Here is a 21,740-nt window from a genome sequence, read left to right as displayed (position 1 = left end):
CGCTCGCAGACGCGGCGGCGGAGGGCGCCTGCGTTGGGGCGTTGTCGACGGAGGCGAGGCTAGGCGTGGCATGTTGCGACCAACCAAGCCAAGTGGACAGTGAGTGCAAGAGTTTTTATTTAAAGAAAAAAATTTATTTCACTCTCTCAAACTATCCCAATAGTCTAAATAACCTTCTAAACTTTCAAACCGTCTATTTTACTCCATCAAAATTCCAATACCAGATCACTTAACTCGTAAAATAGTTTTCCTAAACGGTTTCGATGACGTGGACACCACATTACCTAGTTTTTTTACCATGTCAGCCCCCCTTTTCTTTTCTTTTCTTTTCTTTATTTTTCTCTTTTCTCTTCTCTTCTTTCCTTCTCTTTCTTTTTCCCTTTCTCCATCGAAGCAGAGAGAGGAGTAGGCGGTGGTTCGGCCGGGCGGCGACTGGAGGCGCGCAGGGGAGGGGATGCCCGAGGTGGGCTCTCCGAAGCTCGGGAAGAGGGATGGCATCCGACGGCGAGGCCGCACCCACGCGCGCGAGCTTGCGCGGTGGGGCGAAGCCTCGGGCCGTCGATGGCCACCCCGCTCCGACGCTTCCCTAGTCGAGGCTGCACACGCACGAGCACCGCCTCCTGAGGGGAGGCGATGCCCTTACCAAGGGGGCTCGAAGGGAGCCCGAGGTGGGCTGCCCTCGACGGGAGGCAGCACGCACGGTGGCGGCGCGTGCCGAGCAGATTAGTGGGGGTGACCTCGAGCTATCGGGATGGCGAAAGGGAGAGGAGAGAGGGGAAGCGGCGCTGCAGAGGAAGGAGGCTAGCCAGGTCGGCTCGGCGGCGACGCGTTGGCTGGCTAGGCCTGCTGAGTGGCGCAGCACGCTCGTGGCTGCGCGTGCCGAGCAGATTAGTGGGGGAGGTCGCACGGGAGGACGCGCCGGCGATGACATTAGCGGCACAAGAGCAGAGGAGGACGTGGGCAAGGAGTAGAGGAGAGAGAGTGTGAAAAGGAAGATAATGAGGTGGCCGTCACGTGGCAAAAAAATCAGGTGATGTGATGTTTACATCATCAAAACCGCTTAGGAAAAATACTTCAGGGGTCAAGTGATTCAGTATTGAAACTTTGAGAGCGTAAATGGATGGTTTGAAAGTTTAACGTTATCCGGACCACTGAGATAGTTCGGGAAGTAAAGTGAACTTTTTTCCTTATTTAAAAAATTGATATTTTTATTAATTTGGAAAATTAGATGACCATTTTAAAAAATAATAAAACTAAGTTTGTTAGGTGACATATAAAAATTGCCCAATAGAAGAGTGACAAGCTAGAATCCACCATTTGCAGTAGTTTAAAATGATATGTCACCTGGTGAATAGATAATTATTAGACCTATGGTTCATTCATCGAGCGACATAATTACCTCACTATGCAAGACATATTCGAAAAATCATAATTTTTCCATACAAACTAGGATGAATATGATTATACTACAACTTTGTAATTAATGACTCTTCATTTGAAGTCATTTGAGTGCCGCAAAATTTTCTAGAATGTTAAGATCTACAACTTCTCCCGTGAATGGGCAACATGTGCCTAGTTTCGTCAGTTTGTTGAAACGGGCGGTCTAATTTTGCTAAATCAATGAAAAATATTTTAAATAAAAATTCATGAGTGCAGGGCTGCAGGCCGTTAGAGCCGATGGAATACGGTCGGAGTGCAGCCATTCGAACGGGCCCAGCCTGACTGCACACTGTTCAGAAATCAGAAGTTCTAGGCCAGGCCTGGCCGATTGGTTATGGACGGGCCGGGCCAGTCGTCAGAGCGGGCTTCAAATGCTTCGGAATTCGTCGGCCTGCCCAACACGTGGGGCAACTATCATAGAGCCTTGTCCGAAAATACTACCTATCGCTAGAGCCCTGATATACGTACCAAAAAAATATATTTAACGGTCCATTTTGAAATATTTAGCATGCTATCGTCCAATCAAACACAGTTAAACTAACAGCCATGGTAAAAGAAAAATATCACGTAAGGGAAGATATGAAATCACTAAAATTTCCCTATTACCCTAAAGAATAGGGTCCGATCTAGCAGAAAAAAGAACATGATCCCTTAAATCAATACACTCATTGATTTAAGGGAAATGAAAAACCAAACCTAATTAACCTACATATTTTGGTTCGGTTTTCGGTTTCGCACTTAAATTTTGCTCGCAGTTAGCTTCAACCTTTCTAGAAAAATCTAACTATACAAAGCGCAGCGATACAAAGATAATATCACGACAAGTCCAACACTATGATAATAACAATAAGTTTGATGATAGCAATAGTCAAACCACAACAATAAACTCATTACATCATTTAGACCAATAGCTACTTAGCTAGCCAGCTAGACAATAAACATTTAACCTTACAGCTAGATATGACATAAAGTCACTAAATAGGATGAAACATGAAGCAGGGACTCAAGAGGATAAAGTTCAAGTACGATATTTAAGTGATTAGAGATTTTAAAGAATAGCTTACTGTGTTGGGGCTTTGAGTACGGCAAGGCTAACAAAGTATCCAAAAGTTCGGTTTGTTCAAGTTGTTCGGTTTTTTAATGTTGGAAACCAAAATAATATCAGTTAACCAAACATATCAATTTTAGGAACCAAAATAATATTGGTTAATTGAATAAAAAAAGGGGAAATTCCATTTATGCCATTAGAAAAACTTTCTCTTCCTTATGAGCCACTCAAAATTTTGGATTTTCTTTTGTTGCCATCGATTTTATATTTTGTTCTGTCAGGGGATGATCACAGACAATGAATCCGGGTATACCAGATGATGGACGCGTTGATTTATGCGGGGATTATGACCTCGTAGTCGAGCCGCTGACTATGGAGTGACGAGACATCATGAGGGGGAGCCCCCAGCGCTCACATTCTGCGTGCGATGCGATGGCCTTGAAGACGCTGCCACCAAGGTCTCTACCTTATGTGAGTGTTCCTCCATGTGGTGTTGCTGTTGCAGGAGCCATATGTGACCATCTCCATGCCTAGCCGCCATGCACACCTCACGTTTGATCTCGGAGTCTTTGGACTCTGGCTGGGTGCTCCACGCTTGAAGCACACCAGGCTCGTCTGGTTCGTACCCCATGATGAAAAGCTCGTGACACCCGGGGTCCTCGAAATGGGACTCCACAACCGTCATAGATCTTGATGTGGGTAGCCAAACCATAGCCTCCAAACTTGCAGAAAATGCAAAAAACACGCCCCTACCTGACACGTCAACTGTTGGAGGATGATCACTCACAACTCAGATGATGGGCGCGTTGATCTACATTTCTATTGGATGTATATCGAACGGGACTTAAAAACGCAAGGATTTATCTAGGTTCATACCTCTCGTGGGGTAATAGCCCTACATCTTATGTATTGTCTTATGAGTTAGGTGAACTTGTTACATAGTGTAAGATCATATGATGAAAAATTAGTTTGAATAATTAAATTGGCAAAGAAAAGTTGAATATGCTTATGTTAGTATAGATGGTTTGATGCGCTATCAGAAGTTGGGTTTGCTTATGTTAGCATGTTAGTTTTACTTGGAGTTTGCGTGGTGTTGCGTGAACTGATCTTGAGTCAAGAAGGGAAGGATTTGTACTCGTACTAGTTTATTGTTTGATTTATGTGCTGGTGTTGCTCGAAGGCGAACGTGGTCAATGACAGATCGATGAACTAATTTCAGGGAGGAATTGAGGTTCGGCGACTAGGTTCAGGAGGAATTCAGGTCGTAGTAATCGAAGATGTCATGCGGAACGTTCGTACTAGAGAACAGTGTACATGAAGACAATGTTGCATGTGTGCGACTAGGTACATTGCAAAAAATGGTAGACATACACGAGGTCATGGGTAACTAGATGATGTGTTCCAACGATGGAGTCGTTCGAGTACATGGCTAGGTCAGGCTGCGGTCTGACAGGTTGAAGAGTCTAGTCCCATAAGGAATTGAGTGCTAGTCTGAGTTGGACTCGAGCATGAATTAGATTCGGTTATGGGTGGACATGTCTTGATATGGTTTGTGTCCAGGTAGGATACGACTATGTTGTTTTTAAATCAAGGATAGTTTGGAGGGCTATATATTGATAGTGTCTCAGTCAAGGTAAGGAGTACTAAGAATGAGAACATACTCAGAGAACTTAGACTTTGATCTATGGAGTAGATCTGTCTAGGGTTTGGGATTTCGTGAAAATACTTGTTGGATGCTTTGGGGAGGCATCTTGTAAACTCATCTTTGCAATAAAAATCAAGTTTTGTAAGTTGATGAGTTGCTAATTTAAATTTTCTTTCTATTCTATATTCTGCGTGCTTGATTTTGGTTTTTGATTAATTTCGTGTTTTTATCGAGTTTCATCTTGGTTTAATCCATCCAAAACCTTGATAGAATATTTAGTGTTTGATCTATGAAAAATTTGAGTGAATTTGGTTTGATCTTGAGTAGTTTTTCGATCAACTCAACTAGGTTTTGATCTGTTTTGAGTGGAATACTGAGTTTAAATTGATTTTCAATTTGGGTGGATTAATCTTTGAATTTGGTTTCCAATATCATTCAGCCCCCTCAGATTGCCTTATTATAGTATAAACGATTTTACAATTGGTATCAAAGCCTTAATCCTTTTCTAGTTGATCCTAATTGCTAATTAGAAATAAGGCTTCAGATAGGTATTCCACAAAACCTTGCGTTTTCTATGGAGCTGATTTTCAGTTTTAGAAGGTAAAGATGGAGGCCTACATTCAAGCACTGGACTTTGCAATTGAAAAACATCTACAAGCCATACGTGATTCTAGAGAACAATAAGGTGACACAGCATAACATGCCAGCCGTCTAGGAGAACAACAAGGCAAGGGATTTGATCATTCAAGGCTTGAGAAGAAGCAACTTCAACCGCGTGATACATATCAAATTGGCATATGAGGTATGGAAAGCACTATGTGATTACCATAAAGATTCATCTACCATTAAAGAGGTATGCCAAGATTTATATAAGAAAGAATACATAAAATTTGAGATGAAATCTAGTGAGTATCTTGGTGATTTCTTTGCTCGCTTTAATAAGATACTTAGTAATTTGTGTGCTGTTAATGTTACATATACTGATGTTGAGAATGCACGTCAATTAATAGGAGCTTTAGATATATCAGTGTGGGAAATGAAAGTTACATCTTTTCGAGAATCAACTGTCATGAGTATACTAACATTAGATGTTCTTTATTATAAATTAAAAGAGCTAGATGTCTTTGTTAGGAAGAATGTTAATAAATCAATTGCTTTGGTCTCTCAACTCGGCATGTCTCATATAGAATCTTCTTCATCAAGCTTTTCATTATCTTCTATATCTTCACTAACCGATGATCAGCTTGAGTTGATTCCTGAAGAAGATTTAGTACTACTATCTACTCGTTTCTCTAAAGCATTTCTGATGAGCCCATGGCTCCCCAAAATATTTTGACTAGTATCTCAGTGAATAACTATAAGAGTTCAATTGTTTCAATTGGTAATAATCTAAAAAATCCTTCATCTATTCTGCTTAGTGAATTTTATATTGATGTGAAGAATGGCAAGAAGGTGAAGGAGAAAAGTCTACCTGCTACTCCTAGTGTTTTGCCGAGCAAGTTGATATTTAAAGGAATTAATCTGTTCAAGAGAGAAGAGAAGAGGAAACCAAGAAAATATATTTGTATTGGCTTCATACAGGTTGTATTTGTATCCACCTATTACCATCGTTATGACAAATGCACCAGGTCAGTTTTTGCACCTTGATACTATTGGTCCTTCTAGAGTACAATCTTTTGAAGGTAAATGATATGTACTTGTTATTGTTAACGATTTCTCTATATACTCTTGGGTTTTCTTTATGGCATTTAAGGATGAAGCTTTTGATTGTTTTAGTAATCTATTTCTATGATTGTCTGTTGATCTACCAGGTTCACTTAGAGCTATTAGAAGTGATAATGGAACTAAACTTTAAAATTCTTCTTTTGATCACTTTGTACTGAGGAAGGTATTGAATATCAATTTTCATCACCTAGAGTACCTCAACAAAATAGTATAGTTGAAAAAAAGAATAAAACTCTGGTTGAGATGACTAGAATCATGTTAGATGAATTTTCTACTCTAGAAAATTTTGGGCTAAAGCAATATCTATTGCTTGTTATGTTTCAAATTGTGTTTTCTTGAGATATAAATTGGGTAAAACTTCATATGAGCTACGGTTAAGTCTAGTGTATCTCATTTTAGAGTTTTTGGCTGTAAGTGTTTTATGCTGAAATCTAGAAATTTGGATAAGTTTGAGTCTAGATCAACCGATGGAGTATTTCTTGGATATCCTTCTCATACTTGTGGCTATCGTGTGTTTGTTTTGGTGACTAACAAAATTGTTGGAACTGGTGAAGTTTCTTTCGATGAGGCTAGTCCTGAAATTAGATCAAGTGATGCAGGTACAGGTACACATGTTCATACGGAGTCTGAGAGCATATTTGTGGATGATGATGAAATTTTAATTCCTATGACACAATCAGTTGAGATCATTTGGTACCTTCAACTATTTCGGCTATAATTGGATATCCTCAATCTACTACATTATCTATGCATGTTGAAGGAGAAGAAGAGATTACTTCTGGAGTCAATGCTCATTTGCACATTTAGCGGAGTTATCTACCTGATCAGATGATTGGAGATTTGCTTGAATGAGTCACATGGTCTAGGTTTATTGATTCTAATTCTCATACTTATTCCACTTTTGTTGCTTATTTTGAGTCCAAAGATGTTTCACATGCATTAACTGACGAATCTTGGATCAATACCATGCATGATAAACTTGAAAATTTTGAATGCCACAAAGTCTGAAAGTTTGTCGCACCTTCTCTGGGTCATACACTTATCGGTACTAGTTGGGTTTTCAAAACAAAGGTGAGGATGGTGCTGTTGTTAGAAACAAAGTTAGACTTGTAGCTCAGGGTTTTACACAGGTCAAAAGGCTAGATGTTGAGAAAACTTTTGCTTCGGTTGCTAGACTAGAAGTTATTATAATTCTTTTATCTTTTATTTTTTATTTTGGTTTACACTGGTAGAAGGGCTAGATTTTGGTTTTCGATTAATTTCGTGTTTTTATCGAGTTTCATCTTGGTTTCATCAATCCAAAAATCTTGCTAGAATATTTAGTGTTTTATCTGTGAAAATTTTGAGTGGATTTGGTTTGATCTTGAGTAGTTTTTTGGTCAATTCGACTAGGTTTTGATCTACTCGATTCTGGTTGACACGGTCTGCTTCGACTAGGCATTATTTTTTATCCACATATTCTTCACCCCTTTATATACTACGGAAAATATGTTCATACAAACGGACCTGCACCATAAGCTATTCCTATTTCATCATGATGGTGGGTACGCATGCCCACCCCGCTCTGGCCATCCTACACGCCCTGCACCATAAGCGAATATCATCACACTCACCCGTTAGACCATCTCACAACATTAAATGCTAGGAGACGGGTTACTACAACACCATGCTGCGCCACGACCATGCCTCATTGAAAGCGAGTGCCTGGGAAAGAAAATACTTGAGTGAGCAGTATTAAATTAGACTTGACTGGTTAGGTGAGTACATGCTCTACGACCAGCAATGACTGGTCACAGGATTTTGCTTTGTGAACATGGGGCTCATCGCACAAGCCTTGCCCTGGTCACACGATGAAGAAGTAGTCTTGACAATACCTATTATCGGCTAACACTTGGTGGCATAGAACCCACCTCATGAGGCACCCCTTTACCTATTACACCGACAATAGCCTCCAAGTTCACTCATGGATATGGTGGATTGAGTGGTTTGCCACAGGGTTCCAAGGTTGCTGCATACCACATGGTCGTGGTCGGGTCTAGTCGCACCCCTTTATGAATTCTAAAACTAGAGCAAGATGTTCAAGGACAATTGCCTTCAACTGAAGATTGCTCAAAGTCTTCAAAAACTTGGTCTTACAGATTCTCGAACTGATCACCTCCTAATCTACACACTGGAAAAGCACACAAGGAAAACTACTAAGAATAGTACACCAAACAGTACTAAAACTAGGTTAAAAAACCCTATAAAACGATTCTACACGTCCCTACGAGAATTTGAGCGTGAAATGGCCCAAATCGAAGCTACGAGCAAAAAAATTATAAGCTTTTGAAGTTCCAGGGACCTTTATGCAAAGCCCTTCGGTCAGATCATGACACTTGAAACTTGAACAGAACAGCCTTTGCTATACAGTGGTCAGACCACCATAACTCAGAAACACCCCAAAGGACGTTTTTCTTTGGTTTCTCTCAAACTAAATTTTTCACTCTATATGAAATGCAAGTTTGAGCAATTGTGGCACTATAGATATCTCAAGTAAACGTGCATCAATCCCTCTTAATAGTACTACACTTATCTTATCAATCCGATCAATTTTCTTCTCTAATCTCCTTTGACCAGCAAAAGCATTACAATTATACCTTTGCCTTGAGCTAGCCATTTTCATGTTATCCACACATGCTTCTTCTACTTCGCAACATCTTTGTGACTAACCTTTTAATAACTCAAATAAACATGTTAGTCCACAAATTTCTTATTGTCATCAAAACACGAATTAGGGACCTAGATGCTTAACTTGCGCCCTTTTGCCATGAGACACTTGGGAGTGTCATCATCGCTCATGTCACTAAAAGGTGACTTTATCGGTGTAGATGAGCGGATGGCAATGATGGTGATCCCTTCATCATCGGAGTCAGAGTCAGAGTTAGAGTCCCACTCCTCGCCGATGTGAGTTTGACCCGAATATTTATTCTTGTGGGTCTTGTACTTGTCCTTCTTGAAAGGCTTGTTCTTCTTTTCTTCATTGTCCTTGCTCTTCTTGTTGGACACTCGGTGATAAAGTGGTCAACTTCGCCACACTCATAGAAAGCCCTTAGATGTTCTTCGTTTGGGCTTGTCCCTCTTGTACTTTCTATAAACACCCTTCTTGATGAATTTCTTAAATTTCCTCATAAATAAAGCAATATCTTTATCATCGGAGCTCTCATCTTCACTTGAGCTTGATTCTTCAACTTTCTTACTCTTGCTTGCCTTGAATGTTACTTCTTTGTTCTTGGATGTTGAGCTTTGCTTGATAAGGTTCTTGATTTTATTGGCTTCCTTCTCCATGAGCTCATGAGCAAGAATTCTACCAAGCACATCACTTGGTGTGAGCATCTTGTAGCCCCTTCTTTCTCGGATGAGAGTGACCAATGTGGGATCTCTTTGCACAAAAGCTCTTAGCAATCTTCTCATCACTTTGTGGCCATCTAGCTATTCACTTCTAAGCCCTCTAATCTTGTTTACTATCACTATCATGCGATCATACATTGCTTAAGGGGTTTCATCGTCTTTCATCATAAATCTTCTCAATATTCCTTCAAGCAACTCTATCTTAGATTCTCTCACGCTTGTGGTGCCTTCATGTATGACTTAGAGTGTGTGCCATATCACTTTAGCTACTCAAGCCCATCCACCTTGTTGAACTCTTCAGAGCTAAAGGCGCCAAGCAATAAACTTGCGGCTTGTGCATTGCGGTCGAGATTTTGCTTTTGTTTGGGAGTGAGCTCTTTGTCGTCATCCGGTAGCTCAAAACCTGTACACATAATCTTCCAAATACTTGGATAAAGAGAAATTAAATGCAATTTCATTTTGAGCCTCCAAACAGCATAGTGCGTGCCATCAAAATATGGCACACGCCTGGACAACACAGAAATATAAGAGTTGAAAGCATTCAATTTATCATAATTGGATTCGGTTGCAACTCTCTTACCTTTACCGTCGCTTGACTTTGAAGCATCATCTTTAGGACTTTTCAGGCTTCCCAGAATTTTCGAACTCCCCCCCCCCCGGATGTCGACGTTTTCAATTCTCTAGGCAGTGATGCATTGTAAGATATTAGGCTCTGATACCAATTGAATGTACTAGATGTCACCTAGAGGGGGTTGAAAAGGCGTTTTTTGAAAAATAAAACTTCGCAACATAATCCTATATTAATTTCTATCTAAATGTGCTCTATATTTATCTAGTATGTCTACTGTACTGTTCAAAGGTTTACAACCTACTTAGGAAGGTAAATTTAAAGTATGTAAGTGCGAAAACGTAAATAAGGTAGAGAGAGCAAACTCGGTACAAGGTATTTTGATCATGTGGTATCAATGGCATGAATGCTACCTCTAATTCAGATTGAAGCTCCACCAAGAATATGCTCCCGGTTGCCAAGACTCTTCCAGTCACGGCTCTTGAGCCTTCAAGCCTCCACGGCAAGGCCTCAAGCCGATTGAGTCACCAAGCCACCAAGGAGAGATCTCACCACTAGCATCTCTTTCGGTTACTTATCATCGTTTTCACTTCGGAGCTTGAGCCACCAAAGGTAAGGGTCTTCGCATTCCCGTACAGACTTCTTACCGCCGCTTCACACCAAGTCGGAGAGTCAACAAGCTTGAGCAACTCTGGTTCAAGGTGCCAGCAAGTCACCTAAATTCTAAGGTGTCGACGTACCACTTGGTACAACATAGGGTCACTCCTTGATTCCCTTTCTAGGCAGCAACACCTAGCACTAACTCTCTCTAGGCCTATAAGCACTAATAAATCATTAATCTTATTTTTAATCGCTTTGGATAATCATTTTAAGCACTTTAGTGGCTCAGATGTCTTATCTTAGTGTGTATGAGGTTCCCTGGACAACCACACATTCAAATGACCGAGTGGAGGGGTATTTATAGCCTTAATCTCGCGGACTAGCCGTTGCTCCAACGGCTCAACTTTATTGTAAATGCCGGATAATCCGGTGAAACAATATTGTACTCACCGAACCATCTGATATGGACATCTTTCAAAAACTAGCCATTGGATATCCACTAAAACCTTCTGTGAACACCGGATGTTCCAGCGTGTTCATCAGCTCTATCGTCAAACCATCCGGCGTGTACATTGCTTCTACCAACCGAGCCACTTTTTTCTCTACACAAAATACTCTGGTATGTATATCATCAGTGCGCCGGACCATCCGGTGTGTTGATCTTCATTCTTCAACACTTGCAACCTTCTTTGCAAGAAATACCTCGGCGTATTCATTTTCATATCACTGGACCATCTGGCGTGCTTTAGCTTTTCTCCCCATTATCAAAAGCACTCCAACATGTACTGGCTTCATGCCCCGGATCTTCCAGCGTGTACAGTTGCCATGAGCTGAAATGCCCTGGCTTGTACAATCTCCTCTGTGCCGGACCTTCTGACGTGTACACTTTCTTTGGGACTTTTTCAATTTGATCAATCTTTGTCCCAGCTTTGGTAACTTCTTTATGTATTGCATCCATAAGACCTACTAAAGTATATATTTGATAAACATATTAGTCACATTAACTATGTTATCATTAATCACTAAAATCACGTGCATGCTATAAATATGGTCAGTACAATCTCTCCAAGGGCATGTTTGCTACATTGGAGTTCCTCCTGTTGTGGGGCCCACTGAGAAACCTGCCGACTACCATCTCGATCGTCCCTTATGATGGATGGGGTGGCGGCTGCCGCAGATTGACATTGGGTGGTCTTTACCAAGAGGACGAGATCACACAGCTATGATCCTACTGGTGACCCCTCTTGTACCACAACTGATGGGTGGTTAAGAAGTACTCGCATAATATGCAAGTTCTGGTGGGGGTCATGGCCTTGTAGTGGAGCCGTTGACCATGGAGTAGCAAGACATTATGAGGAGGGAGCCTCGACGCTTGCGTTCTACGTGCGATGTGATGATCTTGAAGACGCCAGTGCCAAGGTCTCTACCTCATGTAGGTGTTCTCCAGGTGGTTGTTGCTGTTGCAGGGGCAATATGTGACCATCTCCATGCCTCGTGCCAGACTGGTTTCCCTGTTGGCCTACGGCCTGGGGCTTAAATATGGTTCCTGCGGCACGAGCGTCACTATTGCCCCCCCCCCCCCCCCCGCTGCATGGGTCGCCATGCGAACCTCACATCTAGTCTCAGAGTTTTCGGACTCTGGCTCGGTATCCCACGGTTAGAGCACATCGGGCTCATTTGGATCTTATGATGAAAATCTCATGACGGTCGGGGTCCTCGAAACAGGGCTTCGCAGTCGTCATGGATCTGGATATGGGTAGCCTAGCCATAGCCTCCAAACTTACAGAAAACGCTAAAAATGCACCCTACCAGGGGTGCCAACTGTCGGGGGATGATCCCTGATAATGAATCCAGGGTATACCTGATGATGAGCGTTGATCTACATTTTTAGTTGATGTATATTGAGCTGGACCCAAGAACACAAGGATTTATCCACGTTCAGGCATTCCGTGGGATAATAGCCTTACATCTTGTGTATTATTTTATGAGTTAGGCAAACTTGTTACAAAGTGTGTTCTCTTATCCTTACAAGCATGATCTTCACCCTTTATATACCAGAGGAAAAGATATTCATACAAACATACCATAGGAAGGATCAAGATAGTGATCAATTTATGAGGGGATGTAATAATCCTTACATAGTATCTTCGTGGTAAATGATGGTGGAGGCGATGTGCGACACACCCTCTCCAGAAAATTGACACTGTAGGTAAAGTAAGGGATGCGATACATCCTTAAAAAACCTAGTGACGAATGGATGAAAGATAAATATTAAAGTAAATATTAGACGTTTAAATATAAAAGAAAAATAATAAGCAATTAGATGTATTTTAGAATAAAAAATATAATATAATTTTATACTGTGATCTATCGATCAACTTTAAGTGAGTAGCTCCATTGAATATACCATCGCTCTTATATTTTATAAGAAAGCTTATTTTTAAGATTAATCCTCACTTAACATGCTGATGTAGAACAAAAGTAAAGCAACGACCACGACGCCAGCTGAATTCCCAGTTCCCCACTCCCCCGCCAGATCTCCCTTCCCTCCCCTTCCCAGATCCACCCCCGCCTCGCCTCGGGCCGCTGCCGCCATGGCCGCGCCGACGCCCACCACCCCGCGCCTCCTCTCGCCGACCTCCAAGGACCTCCTCGCCGCGGCCTCCTTCCCCTCGCCGCCCTCCTCCGCCGACCCGGCCTCCCCGCTCGACGCCTTCGCCTCCGATCCCGTCCTCTCCGCCTTCCTTTCCCCGTCCTTCTCCCCCTCCGACTTCTCCTCCGCCGCGCTCTCCTCCGGCCTCGCCGCCTCCCGCGCCGAGCAGCTCCAGGACGCCATCCGCCTCCTCCGCCGCCACCTCCGCGCCGAGGTGCTCCGCCGCCACCCGCTCCTCCTCTCCCACCTCCTTTCCCTCCGTTCCGCCTCCACGTCGCTCTCCTCCCTCCCTTCCCACCTCCGCCTCCTCTCCTCCCATCTCTCACTCCTCTCCTCCCACCTCTCAGCCCCGCGCTCCCACCTCGCGCTCTCCTCCGCCTCCCTCTCCAGCCTCCTCGCCACCGCCGACCTCCTCCTCCACTCCCACCGCCTGGTCCGCCTCTCCTCCCGACTCCTATCATCCTCCCCTGCGCCTGACCTAGCTCGCCAGGCAGAGCTCCACCGCGAGATCCGCCTCCTCTACGAGGAGAAGAACCTCGCCGGGATCAATGCCGTTGACGAGGAGATGCGCAAGGTCGATGCCGCCGCCTCCAAGCTACGCACAGAGGCCAGCGCTGTTATCGATCGTGGTGTTGCGGAGTCCAACCAGAACGACGTGTGGTGCGGGCTGCAGGTTTACTACAATCTTGGGGAGTTGAAGCCGGCTGTGGAGGGGCTTGTAAACAAGTACAAGGCAGCAGGTGCGAAGAGTGTGGCTGTGGCGCTGGACATGAAGGCGATATCGATGGCTGCTGGCGGTGGAGGTGGCCCTGGAGGGGTGCAGAGGAGCGGTACGCCGCAGATTGGTGGGAGTAAGAAGGCTGCAGAAGCACTGTGGGAAAGGATGAGGCAGTGCATGGAGGAGCTGCACCGAGTGGTCAGCGCTGCTTGGCAGCTGCAGACTGTGCTCACCAAGAAGCGCGTGCCATTCACGCAAATGCTGTTCCTTGAGGAGGTTTGGCAGGTGAGACTTGGTTCATTAACTTATCAGATTGGGTGAAAATGAATTGGAATGGCAAACTAGAATTTAAGCTATATCAAGGCGGCTGCAGTGGGTGTATGTCATGGAACTATTAATTGAATGACATTCATTTGTGAATTAACTGTTAAGACACAGTATCTGTTGAGGAGATCCAAAATGATAACGTAGCCAGAATAAAGTGAACATATCGCTGTACCAGCGAGTCTTATCTAGTGAACACATTGCATTATTTTTTTTTAGAGAACAGGGTCTCCCCTGGTTCACATTTAGGGTGTCCAATTACCCATTTTTAAAGAGATGATACATGACCACGAATAACTTGAGCAAAAGAAGGTGCACCGCACTCAAAACTGCTCACAGGAGCCACAGCTACTGAAACAACAACTCTATTGCTTAGCCCAACACCACCATCTGCTGCATTATCCTCATCCAGACCAGAATTGGACCATCTTAATCTTGTCTCCATGCAATTTGCGTTGGCATTGATAGTCTCCTCTCCAAGTATGCAATGCCAGCTTCCATCTGCTGCTCTTTTGTAGCTGGACATATTGTCTTCCATCTTTGAACCATTCCCAGCAGCATCTTTTCCACCATCTTCATGCATCTCCAAGACTCCCCGTGAAAATGCAAATTGTTCCCTAGTTTCCAAAGCACCCACAATGAAGCTGAACTAAAAATATTGACTACCACATTATTAGAATTACTCAACCACCATCTTCCCACTGACCCAAAATCAGAACCAATTCGTTTACCAGTAATATCAGAAATCCAAGACCACATTTGCTTACAGTCAGAAAAAAAAGGTGATGGATGGTTTCTTTTTCATCACAAAACAGACAAGAAGGGTCATCTACGTTCTGCTTTTTTGCCAAATTGTCACTAATAAGCAGCCAATTATTAGACAAGTGCTAAAAGAAGATGTGAACTAACACATTGCATTTTTAGGTTATATGTTTAGCTATCTTGAGTTTTGAATTTCTTTGTTTATTAAATTTTGCTTGTATGGTAATTGTATGATATACCTAAATTGTTCATGTTCTATTCTATTTTGTTAAGCTAGCGAATCCCTTGGATCATGTTGCTTAGTGTTGGATGAAATGTCAACTTGGTAGCTAGCGAGTACCTATGGTCTTTTCAGGCTTCATTTTTGTAGTTTCTGTGAAGTCTGGTTTTTACATGCAAAATTACACACCTTAACTTGTCTTGCTCCTGTGTAAATAATTCTGGTGTCCTATTTCCATCAGTTGTTTTAACAGGAAAAAACTTTTGTAGGATGGTGAGCCTCTGTTAACAGAGAGAGTTTGGGATGCAATTGTCAAGGCCTTCGCAAATCAAATGAAATCTACCTTTACGGCGTCAAGCTTTGTGAAGGAAATATTCACTCTTGGGTATCCAAGACTGTTTTCAATGGTTGAGAACCTTCTTGAGAGGATTTCAAGAGATACTGATGTAAAGGGTACCCTTCCAGCTCTCACTCCTGAAGGAAAAGGTCACATGATTTCAGCCATTGAGATATTCCAGACAGCCTTTTTGGCTCTTTGTCATAGTCGCCTATCTGATTATATCAATAGCATATTTCCAATGTCAAACCGTGGAACCATACCTTCGAAGGACCAAATCTCAAGGCTAGTTTCTCGCATACAAGAGGAAATTGAAGTTGTGAGAACTCACGGGCATTTGCTTGTTCTTGTTCTACGTGAAATTGGAAAGATCTTGCTTCTTTTAGCACAGAGAGCTGAATATCAGGTATGCGCTTACCTTTTACTGATCTAGTAAAGCTATTTATATATAGTTTTTCCCATGCATTTCACATGCTTTCTACCTTAGCTATGAGTGAATGTAGTCCTTATGGCTGCCTACACCGGTAAGTTTTGATGGTGTGACTTGAAACTTGTATATTCTAGATTTCACTATCGTTTTGTCTGTTCATGTGAGTCATGTCAGGACCTGTTTCACTGATTGCACTGCAAAATTCGTTGAAGCCTGACTAATGTCCTTTTGGATGATTCTAGTTGTATCTGCCAGCTCCATATCTTAAGTGGAATGATGCTTCGCAAGTCTTAATTGAGTTATTGAGTTGACAGTTGAAATCTCAGAATCCATATTTCTATACGCTGTTAGTTATGTTACTGACTTCTAGGTTCTTGTGTTCTTATGAAAACCCTTGCTAGCACAGTAGCACTAGTAGCATGAATCAAGCATACTAGCTAAGGCCAATAAAACGCTGTGCAAATTTGGATCAGTTTTGTGATTGTTGGTCTTGGCTGAGTGAAACCGGTTATAGATCTTATCTAGTCAATCTGGTGTAGGCAAACTTGTGCAACAGTTGGTTCTTAGTGCTTTCTTGTTTGTTCGACCAAAGTAAAATTTATATGATTAGTCACATATTGAATCAAGCAAATTAGCAAATAGAAGTAAAGAGACCATGAAACTCTAGCTTGTACAAGTCATGACAAAATACAGTTGCACAGTTAATACACTCTGCTGGATACTTGCCTGCTGTATTGTGCACTAGGGGAACGTTTGGTTGGGGTAATGCTCAGATTCCTGGTAATCTGGCTTGATTCCACCGTTTGGTGCAAACATCCTAAAATTTAGGAAGGGAATGAAATATTACTGTTGTAACTAGATTCCAGTAGTGGAGGGGGGGGGGGGGGGAGGGGATGTGATTCCTTTTGAAATAGGCAGCTATCCGAGATTACTAGCTCAGAGGAATCACCTCGTCCAGAAATTTTTATGCGGGATCGCTGTCATGCTGGTGCGATCTTCCGGAGTGCGCAATAGAATTTCCCTGTAAGTCTTCTTGCCAGTATCGCTGGTCGCTTCCCTCTCTGTCCAATTTAATAATTCATTGATCTCAAGACTTGATGCACCCAATTAAATCTTCCATCCATCCATCTCTGTTCGTCTGCTTGTGAATTGGAAACTATCGTACTGTCAAAACTCTTCCAGATTCTTTCCTGCTCTCATGTTTCTACTAGCTGTTTCCTTGATTTGGGAGGGGTTAGCAGCAAGGCATTGGTGCTGGATTTAGGAGCAGACTAGATCGGTTTGATTAATTGAAGTTTGATTTTGGAATCGATTGGAGGCTCGCTGCCGATGACGAGTAAAGAGTCCATCATGAACTTACTAGGATGCCTTACCGGTGCATATTCCCTTGTTAAATCCAATCCTAGATTCCCAGGAATAATATCACACCCGGTTTTAAAACCAACCGAATGCAATCTATATGCATATCAAGATCAAGTTACATACATATAGTAACGTCATAAGTGAAATAACAGAATAATATCATTAACTTAAATGTACCTTCGATCTTACAAAAAGGGACTAGCGAAGGTCAAAAAGCAAAGATACAACAGTGGAACTAAGCGTAGCCTTCATCTTCAACTAGGCGACTCCACATGCAATCGACGGAGAACACACCCTAGAACGCGCTATCTTCTGTGAAGTCCTCAAAATCTTTCTCGATTGAGCAACATTGTCTAAGTATAGCAAGTGTGAGTATATGGATACTCAGCAAGCGTGGGAAAGTATGACATGTGGGACAATATTAAGAATGGCTTAACATAGAGGTTTATTTGCATAAATGCCATTTTTGTAGTAAAACAATTATAAAAGCATCATATTTACTATGTGAAAGATCTTTTAAAACCTGAGTCAATGTTCCAACCACCTTGCTCCTCATTTGAGGTTCTATCCACCTCTACCCAAAACCAAGGTAGAATCACAGTTCCCACCACTGGGGTCACCCGAACCAACCAAAGACCATCCAAACTATCCGAAACCACTTGACTAATCATGTGAGGAGTCTATGCCGCTCATGACCGTGAGCACGACTGATATATCAGTTTTCACTCTGCAGAGGTCGTACAGTTTACCCACAAGACGTGTCTTCCTGTTTTGCCGAGTATCCATTGGCCGACGGATGACTCTTACACACTTCCGAGGTGTGCGCTAGGAATCCACTGCAAAGGCTTTCCAACGCCTCTCTCAGCACGTGTCTATCTGTTGAGGTTTCACTGTCATACATAAGTGGAGTACACCCTCCACCTAAGAAGCCCCCTATTGCTCCTTACAGTTTCAGAAAGTATACCCTTTCACATCACCAAATGATCTACATCATGCTGAGAGGATAGCGAATTACTCAACTAGATCCGTCCCATACTAGGTTTGTAGTTGTACTGTTTTTATAGGTGATCACTCCACGAACTGGTCTTTAACATGGTCTAGGCAAGACCACCATCAACCAACACAGGGAGATAACCAATATTCGACAAAGCCAACATTCTTGCCTGGAATACATCCACAGGCCAACCATCAAGCCAAACTTGTCGAGACCCTACTTTTCAAGTATAAGCATTTTTTTTACCAAATATCATCATGTTCCACATCATTAAACAATTTATCAACTTATGCTACCTATGAGTAAGCACAACTAAGCACATTCTACCCATAACATGATAAACATTCTAAGGCTACAAGGAATATTGGGGAAAATACTAGTAAACTCTAATCATGGGATATCATATTTGACCAACATGCAAGTTGTAAAACAAAATATTTATAAAAATAGGCACAAGATGTTCAAGGATACTTGCCTTCTGCGAAATATTGCTCGAAATCACCCCAAGTCTTGGTCTTGGAAATTCTCGAAAGGCTTCAGGACAAGATCGTCTACACGTGGAGAGAACAACACACTAAGAACAAGCGCCAAACGAAGCTACACAACAAACGCTAACGCTAACTAGGGCACGATTTTAGGAAGATTTGGACACAATAACCATCCAAATCGGAGCAACGACGTTGAAATTACGGCTAAACGAATTATAAACAGCCAAAAAAAGACGAAAACTATATTTTTGGAATTAAACCAAAATTTTAAAAGGCCTAAAACATTTATTTGAAATTTTCTAGAATTATTTTTATAGCATAAAACTGAACAAAACAATTTTATAGAATTTATGTACATTTTTAGAAATTTAAACTACTTTTATATGAAACAAAACATATTAAAAGCATTTATTTTATCAAAGAAAACATTTTTAAACATTATCAGTATTAATCTATATTTTCCAAAATAAAACATTTATTCTATCATTTTTGCAATAATTTTACACTAGAAAAACAATAAATAACATTTACAGAAATAAAAACAAAGTTGAAAACATATTAAAACATTTATCTAAATCATTTTCTATTTTCTAGAATTTTTTTAGAAACCTATTTTTCGGAATAAACTATTTTCACGAATTATTCTTCTAAAGGAACATGCGCCACGTGAGACAAAACGTCGATGTGGCGCGCTGACTAGGATCGCTGGCATGGCATAGTTGATGGGGGCACTTAAATCGGAGCTGCGTGATCAAGAATGGATGGCCGAAATCGTTCAGCGTTAAGGAGTATCTCTGATCTAATCCTAACCGACTATTCAAGATTTGACGGTGGGAAGACGGGCTACCTCAAGACCCGTGGATGTGACGACGACGGTGAGCTCAGGACGACATAACTCGTTGGAGAAGAAGCGGAGATGACGTTGCGGGCTTGGAAGGTGACGGCAAAAGACGGAGGAGGTCGAGTTGATGATGGTGAACTCGCTTGACAGGTTGGACGACGTCAAGGGAGACTAGAACGGCTTGGCGGCATCGAGCTTCCACGCTGAAGGTCTAGCGGCCTTTGGAGCTTGATTTCAGAAACGGAACTCGACGATCAGCGGTCGCGGACGACAAGATGCAGACGGAGAACGCATGCGTGCACTCAGACGGGGAGGCTTGGAGCGGCACGTCGACTACGGCGAGGAGTGGAGAAAGTCCGGCGATGGCACAAGGGCTCTCTGGTGGAGGAAATCTGACGAAATTTGTGGGCTTGGGCGCGGTGGAGCGAAAGGAACCTCGACCGAAGGTCAATCGCGGGTTTTATAGCTAGGAGGAGGTGAATTTTGGATTGGCCTGGGGTTCTTAACATGGTGGCGGAAATTAGGACTCGGTTTTCTCTTTCCCGTCATCATTTCTTCCCAAAAAAAATGAAGTCTGCCATCAATCTGTGGTCACAGGTTTCCAATGGAGACTTGATTGACAGTTAATGCCTTAACTCGTGCGGAAATCAATGGATTTGTGTCGGCTCAAAGCGCGACAGGAAGAAAAGGGCGACGGGGAGGAAGAAGATGATGGGTGGCCCCCGGTTGGCAGCGAGAGAGAGAGAGAGAAGGGAATTTGGGCTTGCACAAATAAGATTGATGGGGATGTTAGGATTCCCACTAATCTAGGATTCTGTTAACCAAACGCTCCCTAGTGGGTTTCATTTGCAACTCGAATAACTGACAACACACTGTACGCTTTGGCTGTCCTACAATGTTTATCCAAGGCTGGATCATCAAAGCATATCGTTACAAGGATTATTTCCATCTTTTTCCATTTCTCTCATTGATTGTTTTATTGTCTAACTACTTCACATGCATTCGACAATACCTTACTACTTTGCTCCATTCTTTGTTGCATGCTTGTACTATGCCCATCTAACATATGTTGGTCGCTGGGCATTGCGTTACTTTCTGTGTCAGTCGCTAACATATATTTTGCTTTAAATGTAGATCTCCACTGGCCCCGAAGCCCGCCAAGTTACCGGCACATCGACTCCAGCCCAACTCAAAAACTTTGCTCTGTGTCTCCACCTTCAGGAGGTTCACACACGCATTTCTAGCGTCTTGTCAACACTCCCAAATGTTGCTTCTGAAGTTCTTTGCCCCTCCCTCGGTGCCATTTACGGTGTTGCTTGTGATTCAGTGACCTCCCTGTTCCAAGCAATGCTTGATCGTCTTGAGTCGTGCATCCTGAAAATGCACGAGCAGGACTTTGCAGGCCATGGAATGGATGCAGCGATGGATAACAATGCATCAGCTTACATGGAGGAGCTTCAGAAATGTGCTGTCCACTACCGCAGCGAGTTCTTATCGAAGCTTTTGCCTTCATCATCCTCCCGTTCAGAAACCATTTGCACCATCATGGTTAGAAGGATGGCCTCAAGGATCCTAATATTCTTCATAAGGCATGCTTCTCTTGTCAGGCCACTCTCAGAAGCAGGGAAGTTGAGAATGGCGCGGGACATGGCCGAGCTGGAGCTTGCCATTGGTCAGAATCTGTTTCCAGTGGAGCAGCTGGGTGCACCATACCGTGCATTACGTGCATTCCGTCCTGTCCTGTTCCTGGAAACATCTCAGCTTGAGAAGTATCCACTCCTTCAGGACTTGCCACCGAGCGTGATCCTCCACCATCTGTATTCTCGAGGGCCTGATGAACTGCAGTCACCTTTGCAGCGCAACAAGCTCACCCCATTGCAGTATTCTCTGTGGCTTGACTCGCAAGGTGAGGATCAGATATGGAAGGGGGTTAAGGCGACCCTGGATGACTACGGGACGAGGGTCAGGTCCCGTGGAGACAAGGAGTTCAGTCCAGTGTATCCTCTCATGCTTCAAATTGGAGCTGCATTGTCTCAGGCCACGACCTAACGTGTATTCAGTTCAATCGTGCATTTGTATCATCCTGTAGGCATTTGTTTCTCGAGGGGTCGCGTGAGCGTTGGCATTGTTTATACACAAGAAATAGCAATTGCATTTGTTTTCGAAAATATTCGTTATACAGAGTTGTCTTGTGGTTC

General features: G+C 42.7%; 1 protein-coding gene across 1 annotated transcript; it reads left to right on the top strand.

Moving 5' to 3' along the window:
* The first annotated feature begins 12,882 nt into the window (after nt 1-12,882).
* LOC133884421 (conserved oligomeric Golgi complex subunit 5-like) lies at nt 12,883-21,740 on the top strand. The gene is made up of 3 exons (XM_062323818.1): nt 12,883-14,069; nt 15,360-15,833; nt 20,677-21,740. The coding sequence occupies exons 1-3, from the start codon at nt 13,008-13,010 to the stop codon at nt 21,589-21,591; spliced, it is 2,451 nt and encodes an 816-aa protein (XP_062179802.1). The 5' UTR covers nt 12,883-13,007; the 3' UTR covers nt 21,592-21,740.

The sequence above is a fragment of the Phragmites australis genome, chromosome 11 (assembly GCF_958298935.1).
Source record: "Phragmites australis chromosome 11, lpPhrAust1.1, whole genome shotgun sequence".
In the NCBI taxonomy this organism is placed as follows: Eukaryota; Viridiplantae; Streptophyta; class Magnoliopsida; order Poales; family Poaceae; genus Phragmites; species Phragmites australis.
Note: the sequence above shows the minus strand (reverse complement) of the source record. Positions and strands in the feature narration are given on the sequence as shown.